Here is a 25,571-nt window from a genome sequence, read left to right on the forward strand (position 1 = left end):
ACGGCACTCAATGAGCTGTATATGGCCATAAGCAAAACATAAATAGTTCATCCAGAGGCGGCGCTCCTAGTGGCCGGGGACTTTAATGCAAGGAAACTTAAATCCGTTTAACCTATCAGCATGTTAAATGTGCAACCAGAGGGGGAAAAAACACTAGACCACCTTAACTCCACACACAGAGACGTGTGCAAAGCTCTCCCTCGCCCTCCATTTAGCAAATCTGACCATAACTCTATCCTCCTGATTCCTGCTTACAAGCAAAACCTAAAGCAGGAAGTACCAGTGACTCGCTCAGTAAGGAAGTTGTCAGATGACGCAGATTCTAAGCTACAGGACTGTTTTGCTAGCACAGACTGGAATATGTTCTGGAATTCTTACGAATGGTATTGAGAAATACACCACAACAGTCACTGGCTTCATCGGTAAATGCATCAATGACGTTGTCCCCACAGTGACCGTACTTACATACCCCAACCAGAAGCCATGGATTACAGGCAACATCGGCACTGAGCAGAAGGGTAGAGTTGCCGCTTTCAAGGACCCGGTCGTTTATAAATTATCCCGCTATGCCCTCCGGCAAACCTTAAAACAGGCAAAGAGTCAATACACGACTAAGATTGAATCGTACTACACCAGCTTCGACACTCATCGGATGTGGCAGGGCTTGCAAACTATTACAGACTACAAAGGGAAGCACAGCCGCAAGCTGCCCAGTGACACGAGCCTACCAGATGAGCAAAATAACTTCTATGCTGGCTTCTAGGTAATTAACACTGAAGAATGTATGAGAGCATCAGCTGCTCTGGACGACTGTGTGATCACGATGTGAGTAAGATCTTTAAACAGGTCAACATTCACAAGGTTGCAGGGCCAGACAGATTACCAGGTACGTGTACTCCGAGCATGAGCTGACCAACTGGCAAGTGTCTTCACTGACATTTTCAACCTGTCCCTGACCAAGTCTGTAATACCAACATGTTTCATGCAGACCACCATAGTCCCTGTTCCCAAGAACACTAAGGTAACCTGCCTAAATGACTACCGACCCGTAGCACTGACGTCCGTAGCCATGAAGGGCTTTGAAGACTGCTCCTGGCTCACATCAACACCATTATCCCAGAAACCCTAGACCCACTCCAATTTGCATACCACCCCAACAGATCCATAGATGATCTATTGCACTCCACACTGCCCTTTCCCACCTGGACAAAAGGAACACCTACGTGAGAATGCTATTCATTGATGACAGCTCAACGTTCAACACCATAGTGCCCTCAAACCTCTTAATTAAGCTAAGGACCCTGGGACTAAACACCTCCCTCTGCAACTGGATCCTGGACTTCCTGACGGGTCGCCACCAGGTGGTAAGGGTAGGTAACAACACATCTGCCACGCTGATCCTTAACACGGAGGCCCCTCAGGGGTGCGTACTCAGTCCCCTCCTGTACTCCCTGTTCACACATGACTGCATGGCCAAGCACAACTCCAACACCATCATTAAGTTTGCCGTGGTATGCCTGATCACCGACAACGATGATACAGCCTATAGGGAGGAGGTCAAAGACCAGGCAGTGTGGTGCCAGGATAACAACCTCTCTCTCAATGTGATCAAGACAAAAGAGATGATTGTGAACTACAGGAAAATGAGGACCGAGCATGCCCCCATTCTCACAAATGGGGCTGTAGTGGAGCAAGTTGAGAGTTTCAAGTTCCATGGTGTCCCAAATCACCAACAAACTATCATGGTCCAAAAACACCAAGACAGTCGTGAAGAGGGCATGACAACGCCTATTCCCCCTCAGGAGATTTGGCATGGGTCCTCAGATCCTCAAAAGGTTCTACAGCTGTACCATTGAGAGCGTTGCATCACTGGTTGCATCACTGCCTGGTATGGCAACTGCTCGGCCTCCAACCGCAAGGCACTACAGAGGGTAGTACATACGGCCCAGTACATTACTGGGGCCAAGCTTCCTGCCATCCAGGACCTCTATACCAGGTGGTGTCAGAGGAAGGCCCAAAAAAACTCCAGCCGCATGTTTACTTTGCTAACGCACGGCAAGCGGTACCGGAGCGCCAAGTCTAGGTCCAAAAGGCTTCTTAACAGCTTTTCTACCCCCAAACCATAAGACTCCTGAACAGCTAGTCAAATGGCTACCTCGACTATTTGCACTGCCCCCCCTCCCCACCCCCATTTTTACTCTGCTGCTACTCTCTTTTTTTACTTTAGTAAATACTTTCTTTACACTTATATTTTAGTATTTCTTCTTCTGTGTATTTTTTCTTATTAACTGTGTTGCTGGTTAAGGGCTTGTAAGTAAGCATTTCACTGTAAGGTGATCCACCTGTTGTATTCAGAGCATGTGACAAATACAATTTGTATTTGATTGGAATAGTGCAGGCAGCTTCTGTTTTATAAACTAAAGAGCAAACAACTCAATTATCACAACACTGTCACGCCTTGGTCATTGTATTATGTGTTTTCGTTATATATTTGTTCAGGCCAGGGTGTGACATGGGTTTATTGTGTTGTCGTATTGGGTTTTTTGTAGGCATTGGGATTGTGGTTGATCAGGGGTGTGTCTAGTATAGGCTTGGCTGCCTGAGGCGGTTCTCAATCAGAGTCAGGTGATTCTCGTTGTCTCTGATTGAGAACCGTATTTAGGTAGCCGGGGTTTCACTGTGTATTTCGTGGGTGATTGTTCCTGTCTCTGTGTAGTGTTCACCAGATAGGCTGTAATTAGGTTTTCACGTTCCGTTTGTTGTTTTGTATTTGTATAAGTTATTTCATGTATCGCGATTCATTCATTAAAGAACATGAGTAACAACCACGCTGCATTTCGGTCCGACTCTCTTTCGACAAACGAAGAACGCCGTCGACAAACGAAGAACGCCGTTACAAACACATACAGTACCGGTCAAAAGTTTTAGAACAGCTACTCATTCAAGGGTGTTTCTTTATTTTTTACTATTTTCTATATTGTAGAATAATAGTGAACAAATCAACACTATGAAATAAAGAAATCATGTAGTAACCAAAAAAAGTGTTAAACAAATTCTTCAAATAGCGACCCTTTGCATTGATGACAGCTTTGCAAACTCTTGGCATTCTCTCAACCAGCTTCATGGGGTAGTCACCTGGAATGCATTTCAACGAACAGGTGTGCCTTCTAAAAAAGTACATTTGTGGAATTTCTTTCCTTAATGCTTTTGATCAGTTGTGTTGTGTTGTGACAAGGTAGGGGGTATACAGAAGTTATTTGGTAATATAACAAGTCCATATTATGGCAAGAGCAGCTAAAATAAGCAAAGATAAATTACTGTCCATCATTATTTTAAGACATGGTCAGTCAATACAGAAAATTTCAAGAACTTTGAAAGTTTGTTCAACTTTTGCCCTGTAGTGTAGGTTTTAATATGGCTATTTTCCCCTGACTTTTCTTCCCCAGTGATTTTACCCACGCACCGCTACTGCGCAAGCAAAACCCGCATGCAACACCTTGTAACTAAGTAACTGTTTCCTTGTAACTAACAAGAAATGTTTTCACTGAATAGCTGTCACTGGAATAGCTGCCACATTCTCAGTGCTGCCATATTCTTAGCTCCTTTCATCAATATGCTTAACAGAGTAACGGAGTCGTCACTGGGAGTGAAATGTGACTTAAAAGCCCGTGTATTGTGTGATTTGATCCTGATCTCAAATGTTACAGCCATATTGCTTTAAACCAGCTGTTTAGCCTTCTGTGGTAGTTGGTCAACAGTCCATTCCTAATGTAGTACACTACCCATTGGAGGAGACACATTTGAATGATGAGATGAATATGATTTGCAGTTCAGTATGGACTTGTGATATGGGCACATGTTCACCATGCTAAATCTCCAGAGTTGGGTGACGAACAGCTTGTCACACTGGCCCTCTTGTTAGGAGTTTGCAGATGGCATGTCATCCATCCTTAGAAGTCCCTTTCCTCTCTCTCTCTCTCTCTCGCACTCCATTCCCTCTAGCCACTTCGCTTTCATTCTGTCTCTCTCTGCCACAGGGCACTTTGACGCTACCATGCACCCATTTTCCTTTGAAGGTGTAGCTAAAGCAATCTGTTCCATGAAGTAAGCTCTTCCATATTCAATGGCTTGCTTTTGATTGCAGTTTGAATAGATGTGAGGGAAGATAATGACGAGTTTGTTTCGTGCTCTTTTTTGCAGGCAGGTAATTCATCTCTTTGTAAAGTATTTACTATTGCATTATTGACACTAACCCTGAAGCGATAATTGCTTTTCAGTGGAATATTACTGGTAGCTAATCAATACCACAGCATTGTCAATGGCTTTGTCAATACCACAGGTAAAGTCTGTCACCGATTGTCTTTGCTACAATTCCAATAAGAGGTTGTACAATGTTGCAATGGGTCCCTATCTGACAGAAATAACCTGAGAATTGGAAATATTGTAATAGGACTATCACGTTTCAGGAGAAGACCCAGATGCAGACATTGTCGAATTTAAAACGTTTATTACTAGACCAGGGGGAAGGCAAAACAAGACAGGTCAAGGGCAGGCAGATGTCAGTAATCCAGGGTGGTGTGACAAGGTACAGAACGGCAGGCAGGTTCAGGGTTAGGGCAGGCAGACTGGTCAAAACTGTGAAAACTAGAAAACAGAAACTAGAAAAAGACAAGAGCAAGGGGAAAAACGCTGGTAGGCTTGCCCAAATAAACAAACTGGCAACAGACAAACAGAGAACACAGGTATAAATACACTGAGGATAATGGGGAAGATGGGCAACACCTGGAGGGGGGTGGAGACAAGGACATTTGTCAATTTGAAATAAAGATAAGACCTTGTGGCCATATTTAAATTAGTGTGAATAATTGTATCTGAGCAAGAATTTAGGGTTAGGGCTACTAAAATGCAATCATATTAATTTCCTGCTTGTTGCAATGTAAAACAAAGAAGAGTCGTCCTATCATTGTCATTCTGTAAGGGGGAGGGGACAGGGTGTACATGCCCCCCTCAATGTCAGAAGCAGGTAAAATGTTGTTGTTCCCTTACCCCCAATAACAAACAAAAAAATACAAAATCTTTGAGAATTACATTTTTTAAAACAAGTCACCTGATTTATTGAGGGACTTATTTTGAAACGTTAGTCACTTCCCCCACTGACTGCTTTGTTCTCACTCTCAGTTGTTACAAGGTGTGTGGCAGTGTGCGAGTGAGGAAAAAGCACTGTGCAGTATCACCGTCATTACTCACCATACTGGGTAAAGTCATTGTTGTTGGCAACAACAAAGTAAGTTTAAGTAAAAAGTGTATGTGAATAAATGTTGATATGTTAGAACCAAGATGGCGTAGCAGTGCAGACGTGGTTTGTTGTCCTCTTGTTTGCTTTCTGTTTTTTTGTATTTTTTGTATATATTCCGATTTATTTTTCTCTTTTTATTTATCTCTTTTTCCATTTTTTAAATTAAATATACCTTCCGGTAACACGCCTCACTCAATGTGACACGGATCTACAATTTTTTTAGACCCTATAGCCAAAACTTTAATCAGAAGGTAGCAGGCTAATTAGCTAAGTTACTACTTTGTCATTGTTAGCCACTGCTAGCAGCCTTTACCCTCTGCTCCGGCACCAGCCGTTTTATTTAGCCTTGATAATACCTGCCAGCCTCTGACTGGTTTTCTCCACTACAACGCCAGATCCCCGCTGTAAACCATAGACAATTGATCATCACAGCAAGCTATCTTCAACTGATTGACCCAGCCCCAAAGCTAGCCCTGAGCCAGGCGCATCTCCCGGCTTGCAAACAAAATTCCCACAACTACAATATCTCTTTCGCCATCTGGCCTGGTCCCTTCGTCGACACAGCACCCCGCCGTACCACCACGACTGGTCCGCAGACATAATTCCATCAGCGGTGCCTTCAACCAGCCTTTGCCGGATGACGGAGCAGACGCTTCTACTTACCCCTGACTGCTAACTTTAAACACTGTGTCTCCCGCGTGCTAGTGTAGTAACGACTACCTAGCAGCTTCCCTGTTTCATCTATTGCTGTACACTGGACCCTATGATTACTTGGCTACATAGCTGATGCCTGCTGGACTGTTAATTTGTCACGGTACTCCACTTTGTTTACTTTTGTTTATCTGTCGGCCCTAGCCCCGAACTCAGGCCCTTTGTGTAGTTAACCGACCCTCTGCCCATTCATTGCCATTTTACCTGTTGTTGTTGACTTAGCTGATTAGCTGTTGTTGTCTAACCCGTTGTTGACTAAGCTAGCTCTCCCAATCAACACCTGTGATTGCATTATGCCTCACTTTATGTCTCTCACGAATGTCAATATTCCTTGTATACTGTGGTTTAGGATAATTATCATTGTTTATCATTGTTTTAGTTTACTGTGGAGACCCTACTCCACATACTCTACTCAGCAAATTGGATGCAGTCTATCACAGTGCCATCCGTTTTGTTACCAAAGCGCCTTATACCACCCACCACCTGTATGCTGTAGTCGGCTGGCCCTCGCTACATATTCGTCGCCAAACCTACTGGCTCCAGGTCATCTACAAGTCTGCCGCCTTATCTCAGCTCACTGGTCACGACAACACCCACCCGTAGCACGCGGTCCAGCAGGTGTATCTCACTGATCATCCCTAAAGCCAATACCTCATTTGGCCGCCTTTCCTTCCAGTTCTCTGCTGCCAGTGACTGGAACGAATTGCAAAAATTGCTGAAGCTGGAGACTTACATTTCCCTCACTAACTTTAAACATCAGCTATCTGAGCAGCTAACCGATCGCTGCAACTGTACATAGTCCATCTGTAAATAGCCCACCCAATCTACCTACCTCATCCCCATATTTTTATTTTATTTACTGTGCTGCTCTTTTGCACACCAGTATCACTACTTACACACCATCATCTGCTCATCATCATCTGCTCATCTATCACTCCAGTGTTAATCTGCTAAATTGTAATTACTTTGCTACTATGGCCTATTTATTGCCATACCTTCTCATGCCATTTGCACACACTGTATATAGACTTTTTTATATTGTGTTATTGACTCTACGCTTGTTTAGTCCAAGTAACTCTTTGTTGTTGTTTCTGTCGCAATGCTTTGCTTTATCTTGGCCAGGTCACAGTTGTAAATGAGAACTTGTTCTCAACTAGCTTACCTGGTTAAATAAAGGTGAAAAAAAATAATTAACATATTTGAGTTGGAGGTGTACCTGTGGATGTATTTCAAAACAATTGTAGGCCTCCACAAGTCTGGTTCATCCTTGGGAGCAATTTCCAAACGCCTGAAGGTACCACGTTCAAACATACAGGTTATATATATATATATATATATATATATATATATATATATATATATATATATATATATATATATATATGGGTTGGGGGAGATTGATCCGAAGGCCTTCAAAAGGGTGAGAGGGGTTAGATTATACAATTTATGCTGTAGATTATACACTTTATGCACTATTACATTCATATATTCCCCAAAACCCCTAAATGAACAGAATGCTGTTCATTGGCTACAGCTCAGCATTCAACGCAATAGTACCCTCCAAGCTCATTATTAAGCTTGAGGCCCTGGGTCTCAACCCACGCCCTGTGCAATTTGGTCCTGGACTTCCTAATGGGCCACACCCAGGTGATGAAGGTAGGAAACAGGCATCTCCACTTCGCTGATCCTCAACACTGGGGCCCCACAAGGGTGTGTGCTCAGCCCCCTCCTGTACTCTCTGCTCACCCATGACTGAGTGGCCATGCATGCCTCCATCTTGATCATCAAGTTTGCAGACGACACAACAGTAGTAGGCTTGATCGCCAACAACACGAGACAGCCTATAGGTAGGAGGTGAGGGCACTCGGAGTGTGGTGTCAGGAAAACAACCTCTCACTCAACGTCAACAAAACAAAGGAGATGACCGTACGGCAACTGCACCGCCCACAACTGCAGGGCTCTCCAGAGGGTGGTGCGGTCTGTACTACGCATTCCCTGGGGCAAACTATCTGCCCTCTGGGACACCTACAGCACTCGATATCACAGGAAGGCCAAAAATGTCATCAAGGACAACAACCACCCGAGCCACTGCCTGTTCACCCTGCTACCATCCAGAATGCGAGGTCAGTACAGGTGGGACCGAGAGACTGAAAAACAGCTTCTATCTCAGGGTCATCAGATTGTTTAACAGTCATCTAACACAGAGAGGCTGCTGCCTACATACAGACTTGAAATCATTGGCTACTCTAACAACTGGATCACTAGTCACTGTTGTTTACATATCTTTCATTACTCATCCTATATGTATATACTGTAATTTATACCATCTATTGCATCTTGCCTATGTCGCTCAGTCATTGCTCATCCATATATTTATATGTACATATTCTTATTCCATCCCTGTACTTAGATGTGTGTGTATTAGGTAGTTGTTGTGGAATTGTTAGATTACTTGTTGACTTTGCTGCACTGTCGGAACTAGAAGAACAAGCATTTCGCTACACTCGCAATAACATCTGCTAACCATGTGTATGTGACCAATAAAATTTGATTTGCTGTCTCATGTTATTTCTGCTACACACCATGTGTTTTGTGTGTATCTGTTTAAGGTTTCTTATATGTACACTTTTTCTGAATAGAAAGGGATAAATGAAAAATAAGACCTCTTGTTCTGTGTTCATGCACTGTATAATGACTTCCCATCACAGAGAAGATGTAGCTAACAGGCTTTGTATCAGAGTTCTGATTTGGGATTTACTGTTCCAGAGCTCCAAATCTTTCGGAGCTGTGACAGCACTTTGGCAGGGTCTGGGCTGGTACAGTCAACCATATCGTCATGCAAATGTTTCCCTTCCTCCCCTCATATGTCAGATGCTAATTAGCAAGTATCTAATTAGTGTTAGAAGATTAATCACTCTTGGGAAAGAGTTGGGGGGGGGGGGGGGGGGGGTTCAGTGGCAGCGTGATGTGACAAAGATGCTGGGAGCTATGCTACTGTGTGAAGGCTGAGGCTCCCCTCAAACAGAAAACATGTGGAAGGAATGGGAAAGCCGATGAGTCACATGGTTCCTGTGTCGCTCTGTGTTAGCCTGAAGCTCATAATGACCATGGTAGCTATTATATAGGGAGCTGTGTGATGACCCCACATTGGTCTGAGGTTGACTGAAGGGCAGGTGCCATATAAAGACATTCAGTGCTATACTGGATGTATGACCGTTCATAACAGAACCTTCTACATTGTGATACAGTCTTATTTGTGGCGGTGAGAGGAATCTAATACTTGTTCAGTGAAAATAGGGTAGGAGAAGTGGTCGGAGGTTAAGCCTCTTAACCTTGGTGTTACTGTTCTTTTTAATGGTCTGCGGTCCCGCACGAGAATCAATTAACATGAAAAGATGAATGATGGATATGAATGGAGTAAATGATAAATGAGGGAATAAATGATGATACCATGAAGTAACACTATTTCGTCTTTACTCAAAGGAGAGTGTTTGATTAAAACCAGTTCCCTTGTTCCCTTCATGGATATAACCATATCTGATTCCACCTATTAGCTCTAGTGCAAAATCAAGGATCTGTTATTATAAAATGAATTCTGCTGCCTTAAATACAATCAAAGTTTGAATTACTATACTAATATATCCTCACATTATGCGTAATTAAACTATGTTTACTGTTGTGGAAAAACAGTATATGGTACATTATTGTTATCTAGAACCTTTTTTTAATTGCACCAGATTATTCAGAACTATGGAGCTGAAAATGTAGTACATCTAACTTAACATTATTCAACTCAATACTACAAACTTTACTTTGGCTTCTCAGAAAGGAATTTAATGTGTGCTCAGAGAGTTAAGAGGGTGGCTTGTGGTGTGGTAGCAGGACATGGCCAAGAGTAGTGATTGTTCATGCAGTTCTACAGACAGCCCGTGGCTACTTAGTAGGCCAAACGGGGGGTGTCTGTTAAGTTTTAAGTTTAATTAGATGAATGCAAAATGAGGCAGCGCTAGGGGCGAGTGAACTGGCATCTAGATGTATGTTAATTTCCATTTGCATGCCTAGCTTTATGAGGTATGGGAGTGGGGGCGGGGGGTGGGAGGGGTGGAGCACTGAGTTTATCACTGATATAATTGGCACAAGCTTGCTCTCGGTGCTCCCGATTTGATTTTTTCTTACTCTCCCAGCATTGACGGAGGTGGCTTATGGTAGAGAAATTAACATTACTTTCTCTGGCAACAGCTCTGGTGGAAATTCCTGCAGTCAGCATGCCAATTGCTCACTCCATCAAAACATGAGACATCTGTGGCATTGTGTTGTGTGATAAAACTGCACATTTTACAGTGGCCTTTTATTGTTCCCAGCACAAGGTGTACCTGTGTACTGATTAAGCTGTATAATCAGCTTCTTGATATGTCACACCTGTCAGGGGGATGGATTATCTTGGCAAAGGAAAAATCCTCACTAACAGGATTTAAACAAATTTCACAATTTGAGAGAAATATTGTGTGTATGGGACATTTCTGGGATCTTTTATTTCAGCTCATGAAACATGGGACCAAAACTTTACATGTTGCATTCATATTTTTGGTCAGTGTATGGCCAGAAGAATGTTGACACCTGTTCGTCGAACATCTCATTCCAAAATCATCAGCATTTATATGGAGTTGGTCCACACTTTACTGCTATAACAGACTCCACTCTTCTGGGGAAGCCTTTCCACTAGATGTTGGAACATTGCTGGGTGGACATTCTTCCATTAAGGCACAAGAGCATTAGTGAGGTCGGGCACTGATGTTGGACGATTAGGCCTGGCTCGCAGTCAGCGTTTCAATTCATCCCAAAGTTGTTTGATGGGGTTGAGGTCAGGGCTCTGTGCAGGCCAGTCATACTCTTCGACACCGATCTCGACAAACCATTTCTGTATGGACCTCGCTTTGTGTCATTGTAAGCTGTAGCGTTAAGATTTCCCTTCACTGGAACTAAGGGGCCTAGTCCAAACAATGAAAAACAGCCCCAGACCATTATTCCTATTCCACCAAACTTTACAGTTGGCACTATGCATTTAGGGAAGGTAGCTTTCTCCTGGCATCAGTTGGACTGCCAGATGATGAAGCGTGATTCATCACTCCACAGAATGCATTTCCACTGCTCCAGAGTCCAATGGCGGCGAGCTTTACACAACTCAAGCCGACATTTGGCATTACGCATGGTGATCTTAGGCTTGTGTGTGGCTGCTGGGCCATGGAAACCCATTTCATGAATCTCCTGACGAACATTTATTGTGCTGACATTACTTCCAGAAGAAATTTAGAACTCAGTAGTGAGTATTGCAACTGAGGACAGACCATTTTTACGCGTTACGTGATTCAGCACTCTCCAGTACTGTTCTGTGAGGTTGTGTGGCCTACCACTTCTCCGCTGAGCCGTTGTTGCTCTTAGACGTTTCCTCTTCACAGTAAAAGCACTTGACTGGGACAAGGCTAGCAGGGCAGAAATTTGACAAACTAACTTATTGGAAAGGTGGCATCCTATGACGGTGCCCAGTTGAAAGTCACTGAGCTTTTCAGGAAGGCCATTCCTTCTACTGCCAATGTTTGTCTATGCAGATTGCATGGCTGTGTGCTTTATTTTATCAGCAATGGGTGTGAATTAAATATACCAATCTACTAATTTGAGGGGGTGTCAGCATACGTTCAGCCATGTAGTGTATATATGGAGTGCATTCAGAAAGTATTCAGACCCCTTGTCTTTTTCCAAATTTTGTTACATTACAACTTTACTCTAAAATGTGTTAAATTGTTCGTTTTTTTCGTCATCAATCTACACACAATTCTCTATGATGACAAAGCAAAAACAGGTTTTGATAAATTTTTGCAAATGTATAAAACTTTATTGAAATAACACATTTACATAAGTATTCAGACTCTTTACTTTGTTGAAGCACCTTTGGCAGCGATTACAGCCTCAAGTCTTCTTGTGTAATACGCTACAAGCTTAGCACACCTGTCAGGTTGGATGGGGAGCGTCACTGGTCAGCTATTTTCAGGTCTCTCCAGAGATGTTCGATCGGGTTCAAGTCCTGGCTCTGGCTGGGCCACTCAAGGACATTCAAAGACTTGTCCCGAAGCCACTCCTGCATTCTATTGGCTGTGTGCTTAGGCACATTGTCCTGTTGGAAGGTAAACTTTCGCCCCAGTCTGAGGTCCTGAGCACTCTGGAGCAGGTTTTCATCAAGGATCTCTCTGTACTTTGCTCTTTTCATTTTGACATTTGATCCTGACTAGTCACCCAGTCCCTGCAGCTGAAAAACATCCCCACAGCCTGATGTTGCCACCACCATACTTCAGCGTGAAGATGTTATTGGCCAGGTGATGAGCAGTGCTTAGTTTTCTCCAAATGTGACACTTGGAATTAAGGCCAAAGAGTTCAATCTAGGTTTCATCAGACCAGCAATTCTTGTCTGTCATGGTCTGAGAGTCCTTTAGGTGCCTTTTGTCAAACTCCGATCTGGCTGTGCCTTTTACTGAGGAGCGGCTTCCGTCCAGCCAGTCTAACATAAAGGCCTGATTGGTGGAGTGCTGCAGAGATGGTAGTCCTTCTGGAAGGTTCCACAGCGGAATTCAGAGGACCTCTGGAGCTGTGTCAGAGTGACCATCGAGTTCTTGGTCACCTCCTTGACCAATGCCCTTCTCCCCCAATTGCTCAGTTTGGCCGGGCGGCCAGCTCTAGGAAGAGTCTTGGTAGTTCCAAAAAATTTCCATTTAAAAATTATGGAGGCCACTGTGTTCTTGAGGACCTTCAATGCTGCAGAAATGTTTTGGTAACCTTCCCCAGAACTGTGCCTCGACACCATCCTGTCTGGGAGCTCTAGAGACAATTCCTATGACCTCATGGCTTGGTTTTAGCTCTGACATGCACTGTGGGACCTTATATAGACAGGTGTGTGCCTTTCCAAATCATCTCCAATCAATTGAATTTACCACAGGCCTTTATGGTAGAATGACCAGACGGAAGCCACTCCTCAGTAAAAGGCACGTGGCAGGGCACTTGGAGTCTCAGAGCTTGAATAATATTATGGACTACAAAGGTAAACACAGCCATGAACTACCAAGTGACGCGAGTTTACCAGATTAGATAAATGCCTTTTATGCTTGCTTTGAGTCAAGCAACACTAAAGCATGCATGAGAGCAACAGCTGTTCCAGGCGACTGTGTGATCACCCTCTCCGTAGCCGATGTGAGCAAGACCTTTAAACAGGTCAACATTCACAAATCCGTGGAGCCAGACCAATTACCAGGATGTATACTCAAAGCATGCGCGGACCAACTGGCAAGTGTCTTCACTGACATTTTCAACCTCTCCCTGATCGAGTCTGTAATACCTACATGTTTCAAACAGACCACCATAGTCCCAGTGCCCAAGAAAGCGAAGGTAACCTGCCTAAATAAATACCGCCCCATAGCACTCAGTAATCATGAAGTGCTTTGAAGGCTGGTCATGGCTCACATCAATAACATCATGCCTGAAACCCTAGACCCACTCTAATTCCATACCGCTCCAACAGATCCACAGATGACGCAATCTGAATCGCACTCCACACTGCCCTTTTCCACCTGGACAAAATGTGATAATGCTGTTCATTGACTACAGCTCAGCGTTCAACACTATAGTGCCCACAATGCTCATCACTAAGCTAAGGACCCTGTGAATTAACACCTCCCTCTGCAACTGGATCCTGAAGTTTCTGACGGGCCGCCCCCAGGTGCTAGGCCGCCCCCACCCCCATTTGTTTTTACACTGCTGCTACTCGCTGTTTATTATTTACGCATAGTCACTTTACAAATGACCTCAACTAACATGTACCCCCGCACATTGACTCTGTACCAGTACCCTTTGTATATAGCCTCATTATTGTTATGTTATTTTTAAAGTATAAAAAAAGTATTAAAACGTATGCACTCACAACTGTAAGTCGCTCTGGACAAGAATGTCTGCTAAATTAATCAAATGTAATTAAGGCATGGGCTCTATTTAGAAATATATATATTTTGTAGAATATTACAGCCGCTATTCAATATGTTCTACATTTGAGCATTTGCGGCTATGCACAGACTAGTAACATAATTCAACTTAAAATATGATATTCTATTATTTTGAAATACAATTCATTCATTTTTTATTCATGTTTGCCTAAATGAAATGATAAATTATGTATTTGTGATGGTGTATAACACTTGAGTTGTTATGTTTTGGGTTTTTCTCATTTTTACATTTAGCCTACACTAACAAACTAATGAAAATATTTTGTTTTTTCGAATTCTAATGGTAGGCCTACCTAAAACCTTCATAAACAACAAATTATACTTTTTTTGCAATAGAATACATATATGAAATGTATTTATTAGACTGTTAGAATGAATTGTCTCAGAAGGGTATTGCTAGATGCTCAGCTTTTCTAGTGTTAATAGTCGGAGTTGAGAAACACCAGGTTTTGTATGACTCCGAGTCAAAATTCTACAAAGATCCAGCAAAAACAAGTACCATATGCATTGCAGTAAACTCAATCAAATCTATCAAATGTATTTATAAAGCCATTTTTTACATCAGCTGATGTCAGAAAGTGCTATTCAGAAACCCAGACTAAAACCCCAAACAGCAAGCAATGCAGATGTAGAAGCACTGTGGCTTGGAAAAACTCCCTAGAAAGGCAGGAACCTAGGAAGAAACCTAGAGAGGAACGAGGCTATGAGGGGTGGCCAGTCCTCTTCTAGCGGTGCTAGGTGTTATAACAGAACATGGCCAAGATGTTCAAATGTTCATAGATGACCAGCCGGGTCAAATAATAATAATCACAGTGGTTGTAGAGGGTGCAACAGGTCAGCACCTCAGGAGTAATCAAACTAACAACCCAATGATCATCTCCCAGTACAAATTAGCTAGCAATAGCAAGCTAGCTAAATGTCCATGAATGTTTAGTGTTTTAACAGGCGCCCAAATGAAAATAGTCGGTTGGTTTTGATATTTTAATCTGTGTGTCATGATCACGTCTGGTGTGGATGGACAAAATCAACATGCGCGCAAGGGCAGACGTGGACACGCATGTGGCTGGTGTAGTCAACATGTTACAAGGAACGGGACAGACATGAATGCATACAAGAAAGCCCGTTACAACCTCAGATGAGGCATCAATCACGGAAAAGGACAATGTGGAATGAAGGTGAATCCTATTACACCAGGTTTCACCATCAATGTAAAGCCCTAGTTATTTTGTTTCTTTGACATATGTAACAGAATAACTTTACGTCCGTCCCCTCGCCCATACCCGGGCGCGAACCAGGGACCCTCTGCACACATCGACAACAGTCACCCTCAAAGCATCGTTACCCATCGCTCCACAAAAGCCACGGCCCTTGCAGAGCAAGGGGAACTACTACTTCAAGGTCTCAGAGCAAGTGACGTAACCGATTGAAACGCTATTTAGCGCACACCGCTAACTAAGCTAGCCGTTTCACATCCGTTACACTCACCCCCCTTTTGACCTTCCTCCTTTTTCCGCAGCAACCAGTAATCCGGGTCAACAAGGGCTCTGCAAGGGCCGCGGCTTTTGTGGAGCGATGGGTAATGTCGATGTGTGCAGAGGGTCCCTGGTTCGCGCCCGGGTATGGGCGAGGGGACGGTTTAAAATTATACTGTTACACATAGTCATTTCTGAAGATTATTATTATTAGACTGTCCCTCATTCTCTCATTTTAATATAGTGAAACTATTGCTTTTTTTTTCAAAAGAAACATTGAACGTCTAATACTCATATCATAGTGTAAAATGCAGATGAGCTAGTTTGACTATTTTTGGCCACTTTCTTGTGTTTTGTGAGGGAAAACTGAGTGGGTTGAGCAAAACACGTCAACCCTGTTACCTATAGATAGACAGCCTAGAAATGTTTTTGCAATTACATTTTTTTGTGATTCAATTGCCCTCCCTATTGCACACAACAAGCTTCCATTCCCCCTGTCAAGAGGGGATTTATGGCAGAGTTTTGAAATGAAATGTTCAACACTGTTACAGTCAACCCTGTTACGGTCAACCCTGTTAGTTTATTTGGCACCCTGTCACTAAGTTAGGTGAAAACACTTTTTCTTTTGGACCAATTTACTCTTCTCAACAGACATCAAATCAGTGTAAGAACCCACATACGTATCTACCTCAAATACCTTGTAAACCGGCACAGCGTTTTTTTTATGACTTCCTCATCTAGGTACCCAACATATACAATTATCCGTAAGGTCAGATTCAACCACAAAGACCAGGGAGGTTTTCCAATGCCTCGCTAAGAAGGGCACCTATTGGTAGATGGGTAAACAGTTAAAAAGCAGACATTGAATATCCCTTTGATCGTGGTGACAGTATCATGTTATGGGTATGCTTGTTATCGGCAAGGACTAGGAAGTTTTTTTTAGAATAAAGCTAAGCACAAGCAAAATGCCAGAAAACCTGGTTCAATCTGCGTTCCAGCAGATACTGGGATATCAATTCACCTTTCATCCGTCTGGTAATACGAGGCTACGAGGCATCCTGACACATACAATGAAGGACAGTAAGTTAAAGCATTTAGATTTGTGTTCACTTTGAGTTAGCAATGAATGTTAACATGGACATTTTGCTCTCCCCTGTGCTCTTTTAATCGCTGTAAAATGCAATTGGAATATTGTGGTGAAGCGGCTATGGTACCTTTGCTCTTATCCATGCAGGGGCACACACGGGATTGCACATTGTGAGGGCTTTTTTTGATGGACAGAAAATGTGTCCCTTACCATATCGTCTTGATAACTCCAGCAGTACATAGTAGGCCTCACTAAATTCAATTTCTCCTCTATTTGAATGTCTTTGGTGCTGAACATCCAGTCACTTTAATCGTTGCCATCCACTGTCAACACAGGAGGGTCTCTGTTAATTCAGATAAATGATACTGTAGCTGAGGCCATTACTTATACAGTATGTGAAACACTACAACATGGGCATGATTATGTTATGATTGGCTTTATAGATATTTGTGAATGTCTGATATTTGTACACTACTGATATTACTTAGTTTTCCACAAACCAATTTTCACAATATACCCAAGATTAGATGATAAACTGCAGTATGGCTCAGATAGGTTGAAGGTATGAAAAACATGCCTGGCTCTCAGATATATTTCCTCCAAATCAACAGTAATAGCAGGCCTACTCTCTGATATATTGTGTGTGTGTATAGTGCAGTATTGTGTAGTGTCCTCAGGGACGGCTGTAAATGAGGACCCAATGGGCCCATGATGAAACAGCTGAGGCCCAACAGAAGTCCATCACACAGTAGAGGAGATGAGCCTTACTGTATTTACCCCTACCAGTCACATTTACTCCTCTTGCTTGGCTTTTATTTCCACCTGTCAGGTGTTTTTTCCCTCCTTGTTCTCTGCCTGTCTATTTTCCTTTTAGTTTCCTGTAAAGGTTAACCAATCTTTGCTTAATCTCTGACAGGAAGACAAACGGCCAGGCTCAATCAGAGCTCAATTCCCCTCTCCCTCCCCTCCTGTTACACGGGCCCTCTGCTTCCATACACACACAGGCATAATTTAACGATGGCGGTTGCCGCAAAATAATGTGAGCCCAAACATTTGAAATAAGCTAAATTGCCATTTCCATAAAATATTGATTCTCATACTTCAGGCATTTGCTTGTGGTGGGTATTTTAGTGTCTGTCTAGTGATTTCCGGTTATGTCTACCTGATCAAAGTTCTGCTGGAGACGGAACTCAGTGGTGGCGTTGGAATAACGCAGTACGAGTATGCATATTTACAGGTCGGGACGAATGAAATTGCAGAGCCTGTGAAGATCAAATTTACACTTGTAACAAACATGTGAATATGAATAACTTGATTCTCTTCCTGTGATATCTTATGTTCTCGCGGCTTAGAATAATATTTGATCTCATTAAAATGACTGGGATATCAAAGCACAGGTGGACAGTTGTCAAGTTGTACTACTTTCTAGATGTGTTACCATAGCGCCAAGCTGACTGATTTTAACTGACGTGGCATAGTAGAAGCCTTGCCTTCACAAGATTGTATGATCCATAGAAAAATGACATACCACTAGTTTACCAGCTCTCTTTAAAATATATGAATCAGGTATCATAAGCATTCCATGTGACCTAAAATAGGCCAACTCACCATGCTGTTAGAAGATGACTAATCCATCCAGACCAGTATTATAAATATAGAAAGCAGGTTGACGTTTATTGTCATGAATATTGCCCTGGGGGCAAAACTGAGCGATTCCCACTAGGTGGGCCAGCTGCAAAGTCAAAATGGACTATGTCATACAAATTCCTGAAAACAAAAATAAGCTTTTTTGTCTTCATTTAAGGTAAGGTGAGACATTATGTTAGCAATGTGGTTAGGGTTAGTTTTAAAACCAGCTAGTGTGCCAGCTAGTGACCACTCTGCAGAGCTGCCTCCAGGGCAAGATTCATGACCATAAATGCCAACCTGCATATAGAACAGAGTTTGGTTGACTCTGTGCTGTTGTGTCCAACACTCCAGATTGGGCATTTAAATTTAGACTAAAGACAACAGGAGTTTTTTCTCACACTCCTACTCAACCAGAACTGCAGCTATGGATCAGTATCCTTTGATCTTTGAGCAGCCTGGGTCCCAGCTCTGCAGCCCTGTTGAACCAGGAAGTCACCCAGGTGGAAGACGATGGAGGGCACGAAGCCAGCATGTCCTCCTGGAACCCAGTTCTCCACTGAGTTTTGGAACGGGTGGCAGCATGAAACTTCACAGGAGCATCGGCTGTTGACAGGACACAGCTTGCTCCAGCACTGGCTACTGTCATAGCTGAGGTGATGAGACCTTGGCCTAGGCTACTCTTCAGGCATAGCCTGCTCAAAGCATAGAATAGTGATGTTAGGATAGTAACGTTTCAGATACAATAGTGTGGTGACCCCACATTGACATTTGTATTAAGCATACTCTGTTATTTCAATGACACATTCATTTGTGGGAATAAATACCACTGGGATTCCTGATTGAAAATTAATGTAGCCTATTTACAATCATTACAATCTCCTCTACGTTGTTTATAATACATTTTCTGACTCACAATCTTCAAAATCAAATTGTCCTCTCTCTCCTGCTTCCTCTCTTCCCCACTCCCTCTCACTCTCCACATCTCCTTATTCCTAGAGAACATGCTTTACCACATTCCACCCCCCTCTGTTCTCTGCTGGTAGCTTCTTCTTTGTGCAGAACAGCGATGAGGCAGCAAGCTCCATGCTCCCTCACTTCAGAGCAGCTCTTTCTTTGAAAAGCGCCCAGCCCTTTTCCCCGTTCTATTCCTCTCACTCCCAGATATATTTTTCTCCACTCATTTACTTCGCAAACTCGTACTACATGTTGTGTAAGGGTGAGTGAGATGCAACACAATATTCCAATAAACTTTACCACAAACTGAAATTGTCCGCGCCTAGTGCCAACACCTTTTGATTTAGAAGTATTATTGAACATTGCGGACCCGCGTTGCTTTGAGACTTTGCTGCAGAATTGAGTTCAAAGCGCGGAGAGAGTGTCCGCGTTTGTGCGGAGATATGCGGGGAGCGACGCACCAGTCTGGCATGCACAGAACGAAAGGGCTGTTACAAGACCCAGGTAAGGATACCCTTTTAACTTGCACGCTTTCTTTCATAGGCAGGAAGTGCGTGCGGTCACTGCGTGAGTGTACCTGTTAGATTGACAACAGACAACAGAACTGTTAAACTTGTAAGGGTTGTTATTTGAGTCAAACCATAGACCGTAGTCTCAATAGAGATGGAGTAATTGAGAAATTAGAAATTAACCTGGACAATAACTTGCTATAACATGCATCAAAATCTCTCTGTATGTTTGCTACAGAACCGTTAATCTCATTAGTCTATTATGAGTCGCCTTTCCGCCTATTTTTAGCTGTCTGAAATATCAACGGAGATGTGCATCATCTTCACATAATCGAATGACAGACGGAACGCTTGAGGAAGACCTATGCCTCTTCATGTGTTGTGATTAGTTGCACCCATGCCGAATGCATATATTAAGAAATATCTTATTCTGTTGATGGTAAACTCATTTTAATACATTATTTGTAAGCCTGTGATTATAATTCCTATATAAAGCAGTAGGCCTATGACTACATGTTGAAGTGTTTTGGCATCATTGTATTGGTTTTTGAGATACCATTAATGGTTGTAATATGTGTATTGTCGTGTTATTAAATGTATAATTCACCAAAGTTACACATATATATTTTTTAATTGGGGAAAATAGCCTACTCTACCTCGAGATTTAGCAACCCAAGATTGAGCTGATTGTTTACATAGCAACATTATTGCATTAGCATTATGAGAGCAAAACAATGTGAGTGACAGGACCCCTGTTAGCATCCTCCAAATAGCATGCCTGAAAATCCTCAAAGTAACTTCAAATGTTGTAACATAATTTCTTGGGGAGGTTGAATATAATATCAAATGTCAGATATTAACTTTGAATAAACACTTTAAAAAATAGTCTACTACACTGTTATAGGCCTATGTGGTATTCACCATAATACTGAGATTTAATTAGATTTATTACAGTACAATTATTAATTTCTCGCTGGTGATTTTTGGTCTGTTTTATAATTGGTTGAAAGGGAGAGATGCAATTTAGATATATAATAAAACTGACTTGAATGGAGCATCACCAATTCATAGCACACACACACACCTCACACACTCCCACTCCTACACATACAGTGCCTTCAGAAATTATTCGTACTCCTTAACTTATTACTGGTTACATGTGGTCTGGTTACACGTGGTGTAAGGCCGGTTGGGCATACTGCCACATTATCTAAAATTACATTAGAGGTGGCTTTTGGTAGAGAAATTAATATTAAATTCTCTGGCAACAGCTCTGGTGGACATTCCTGCAGTCAGCATGCCAATAGCATGCTCCCTCAAAACTTGAGACATCTGTGGCATTGTGTTGTCTGACAAAACTGTACATTCTTATTGCCGGGACAAAAAATGTCCCCGGCACAAGGTGCATCTGTGTAATGATCATGCCGTTTAATCAGCTTCTTGATATGCCACATCTGTCAGGTGGATGGATTATCTTGGCAAATGAGAAATGCTCATCAATAGAGAGAAAATTTGTGCACAAGATTTTAGAGAAATAAACTTTTTGTGCGTGTGGAAAATATAAACATTTTTTTTGTTTCAGCTCATGAAACATGGGACCAACACTTTACATATTGCAGTTATATTTTTGTTCAGTGTAGTATGTACAGTCTTTTCACTTTGACATTAAGGTATATTGAAAACAAAATCTCTATTTAATTAATTTTAAATTCAGGCTGTAACACACCAAAATGTGGAAAAATACTTTCTGAAGGCACTTTACATATGAACCGAACAGTTGTAAACAAACAAGACCATGCAGTGGCATCGCGCAGTTTCACAGGCCGAAAAACTGAGAGGCTATGTCATTAACCTTCAAAGTTCCAGAATGGAGTGAAAATGGCATCCATATTGGTCAGGGAAAAATCCAAACCAGTCTAATTGGAATTAATGGCAGTAGAGGCATAATCCAGGTTTTTCTTATGCAGGAATGAAAAAGTAAGGCATGTGATATATCAGAAATTGTATAATCGAATAAATACAAATATAAATACAGTTTATACGGGTTTTATACAAATGTTGTTTATAAATAGCCTGTAAATATATGTAAACAGACCATAAATGTCTTCATTTTCTTTGAAAGCTGTGATATGATACTATATCAGTACTTGTTGCATTGCAAGTCCTATCATCAACTGATTTCGGCCAATGTATGGCTGTAGATTGACTGCATTGTTTGAATGGAATATTGGCATTTAGAAAAATGTATGGAATTATTCATCTAAAACTATCTGGCTAGCTAGCTAACAAACATAGTAGGCCTATAGTGCAGATAAATTCTTACAAAGCATTATTTTACGCTATCTTATCACAACACTGGCAAACTGTGGTTTGCAAACTCCCTGACCAAAATGGCTGACATTTAGGCCATCAAAACGCGGCTCATGTCCATTCTATTATTCTAATTCTTAAATCTGTAGTTTTATAGCTACTCTCATGCTATTTTACACATTTTTGCCATGAGGCAAAGAGAAAATGTTGCAGTTTTAAAGCTAATTTCCTGTAATATACATATTATTACATTTATGACATGTTCATATGCTATCTGGGGGGGCCCAACCTCTTGGGAGAACCCCAACCATGATTTCAGGAAAATAGTTATATATCTCATCAATATTCTAATTATTCTAAAAATGTGTTTTGTGTTTATTCCTTCTCCACATCATTGTGGGATTAGTATTGGTTGTCTGCAAGACATACCTTTGCTTCATTTGACATTTGAAGCAGTGGGACAGATTTCCATTTCATTCTCTATATCTGAAATTAGAGGAAGTCTTGGCTCTCTCAGCATCAAATTCTCCTGCTGAAAACATGGGCACGGTTAAGAGGACAGGAGAAGAGAGGGAGAGGACATGAAAGAGGGAGAGGAGACGAAAATAAAACCATTTTCTGCCCAGTCAAGGTGTGTGTGGGTGTTTTGTGGAGGTTTCACCTTTACATATGTCACATCTGTGCAGCGTGGGGTGCAGAGGAGGCTGGGGGTGACTGAGGCACGTCCAGGTTTTTACGAGGCTCTTCAAATTTGACCGGCAAGAAGCAATTTACCTCAGCCTAGGACCCATAAACCTTATGAAAGACAGCGGGAGAGGGCGTGTGATTGAAAAGCTTCCCAGACTCCGGTACAGCATGCATTATGAGGACCAGCAGAGAGGCATCTTTTAGCAGCTTGTCCATATCAATCCTGACTGCTCTTGGTTCAGGAGGGGGGATTATGCACACCAATCCTCACCTCTGTCCGTCTCGATGTACCACACTGGTATGTGAACAGTGTTTGTAGAAGGCGCAATTTATCATCCACCCTGATCACACGCCACTGTGAAACAAGAGCGAAATTTCATGCTGTTTTTCTGCAGCTTGGAGAGGGAGAGAGGGATAGGATAAATGATAGTGGAATACAGGTCTGTTTCCATTGGTCCAGCAAGCTCCTTTGTTACAGTACAGACTAATTACACCCACTTGTGCATCTTTTCTGGCAAAAAAAGGGAAGGAAGGTTTAAATTGAAAATATGGATTCCATTAACCTTGCAGGCAAAGGGCCACTCCAGCATCACATTAGCAGTGAGGGGAATTGGGGAACGCATACAATTCTATTATTGTTTTATAAGCTGACAATTTGTTAATTTGCTGTGTCTGAAGTGTAAACGGACTGTTTCATCAAGAGCATCTTAATGGGATGTGCGTGATGGAAGCGGCTTAGAGGTGTGGAGGGCCCTGATAAACAGGAGACTGTTGGGATACACACACATGCTCGTGCACACACACACACACATGCATAGAGGCCCACAAAAATATTATGCATACTCAAATACTGACACATGAACACATCAACGTACTGTTGTAATGGTTGGCAGGTCTGAAACTTCTTGATAGATAATGCCATTCTCTTGCTCAAGGCCAGCTTGGACCTGCTGTTGATCTTTGTTGGTGTCAATGGCAACAACAGAGTAATGGTGTCTTCTTCCGTGTGTAGTGTAGTGTAGTGTAGTGTAGTGTAGTGTAGTGTAGTGTAGTGTAGTGTAGTGTAGTGTAGTGTAGTGTAGTGTAGTGTAGTGTAGTGTAGTGTAGTGTAGTAGCGTGCACGTGGCAGTAGCCCCGCTTGATGGTCTCTACTGGTACTCAGCCACAAGGGCTTCTGTTGCATTGAGATTGCTGGGAGGTCAAACTCAGATTAACCTTGAGTTTAAGCACAATTTCAGGGTGGTGTCACAAAACCTACTGTATATACAAACGTATGAATAGCTTCAACAATGTAGTTGAAATACAATCATAAACATAACATATTGACTTCCGGCGCCAACAGAGACCACCTCGCTTCGCGTTCCTAGGAAACTATGCATTATTTAGATTTTTTACGTGTTATTTCTTACATTGGTACCCCAGGTAATCTTAGGTTTCATAACATACAGTCGGGAGGAACTACTGAATATAAGAGCAACGTCAACTCACCATCATTACGACCAGGAACATGACTTTCCCGAAGCAGATACGGTGTTCTGCCTTCCACCCAGGACAATGGATCGGATCCCAGCCGGCGACCCAAAACAACGATGCCGTAAAAGAGGCAGACAAAGCGGTCTTCTGGTCAGGCTCCGGAGACTGGCACATCGCGCACCGCTCCCGAGCATACTACTCGCCAATGTCCAGTCTCTTGACAACAAGGTAGATGAAATCCGAGCAAGGGTAGCATTCCAGAGAGACATCAGAGACTGTAACGTTCTTTGCTTCACGGAAACATGGCTCACTTGAGAGACGCTATCGGAGTCGGTGCAGCCAGTTGGTTTCTTCACGCATCGCGCCGACAGAAACAACCATCTTTCTGGTAAGAAGAGGGGCGGGGGTATGCCTTATGATTAACGAGACGTGGTGTGATCATAACAACATACAGGAACTCAAGTCCTTTGTTCACCTGACTTAGAATTCCTCACAATCAAATGTCGACCGCATTATCTACCAATGGAATTCTCTTTGATTATAATCACAGCCGTATATATTGACCCCCAAGCAGACACATCGATGGACCTGAACAAACTTTATTTGACTCTATGCAAACTGGAAACCACATATCCGGAGGCTGCATTCATTGTAGCTGGGGATTTTAACAAGGCTAATCTGAAAACAAGACTCCCTAAATTGTATCAGCATATCGAATGCGCAACCAGGGCTGGTAAAACCCTGGATCATTGTTATTCTAACTTCCGCGACGCATATAAGGCCCTCCCCCGCCCTCCTTTCGGAAAAGCTGACCACAAATCTCCATTTTGTTGCTCCCAGCCTACAGACAGAAACTAAAAGAAGAAGCTCCCGTGCTCAGGTCTGTTCAACGCTGGTCCGACCAATCTGATTCCACGCTTCAAGACTGCTTCGATCACGTGGATTGGGATATGTTCCGCATTGCGTCCAACAACAACATTGACGAATACGCTGATTCGGTGAGCGAGTTCATTAGAAAGTGCATTGATGATGTCTTACCCATAGCAACGATTAAAACATTCCCAAACCAGAAACTGTGGATTGATGGCAGCATTCGCGTGAAACTGAAAGCGCGAACCACTGATTTTAACCAGGGCAAGGTGACCGGAAACATGACCGAATACAAACAGTGTAGCTATTCCCTCCGCAAGGCAATCAAACAAGCTAAGCGTCAGTATAGAGACAAACAAGAGTCGCAATTCAACGGATCAGACACAAGAGGTATGTGTCAGGGTCTACAGTCAATCACAGATTTTAAAAAGAAACCAGCTCCGTCGCGGACCAGGATGTCTTGCTCCCAGACAGACTTAATAACTTTTTTGCCCACTTTGAGGACAATACAGTGCCACTGACACGGCCCAC

At 42.5% G+C, this 25,571-nt stretch overlaps 1 protein-coding gene across 2 annotated transcripts in view; it reads left to right on the forward strand.

The window, feature by feature from the left end:
- The window catches only part of LOC123999479 (teneurin-2-like), a 162,088-nt gene that overhangs the window by 17,837 nt on the left and 118,680 nt on the right, over nt 1-25,571 (forward strand). Inside the window, exon 1 of one of the 2 annotated variants that reach the window (XM_046305322.1) lies at nt 19,550-19,695. The exons of the other annotated variant lie outside the window; for it this stretch is intronic. Coding sequence (XP_046161278.1) covers nt 19,635-19,695 — 61 coding nt within the window. The 5' untranslated portion in view covers nt 19,550-19,634. Of the gene's footprint in view, nt 1-19,549; nt 19,696-25,571 lie in introns of those variants that run through there. 2 annotated transcript variants of the gene reach the window in all.

Source organism: Oncorhynchus gorbuscha, linkage group LG16 (assembly GCF_021184085.1).
Source record: "Oncorhynchus gorbuscha isolate QuinsamMale2020 ecotype Even-year linkage group LG16, OgorEven_v1.0, whole genome shotgun sequence".
Lineage (NCBI taxonomy): Eukaryota > Metazoa > Chordata > Actinopteri > Salmoniformes > Salmonidae > Oncorhynchus > Oncorhynchus gorbuscha.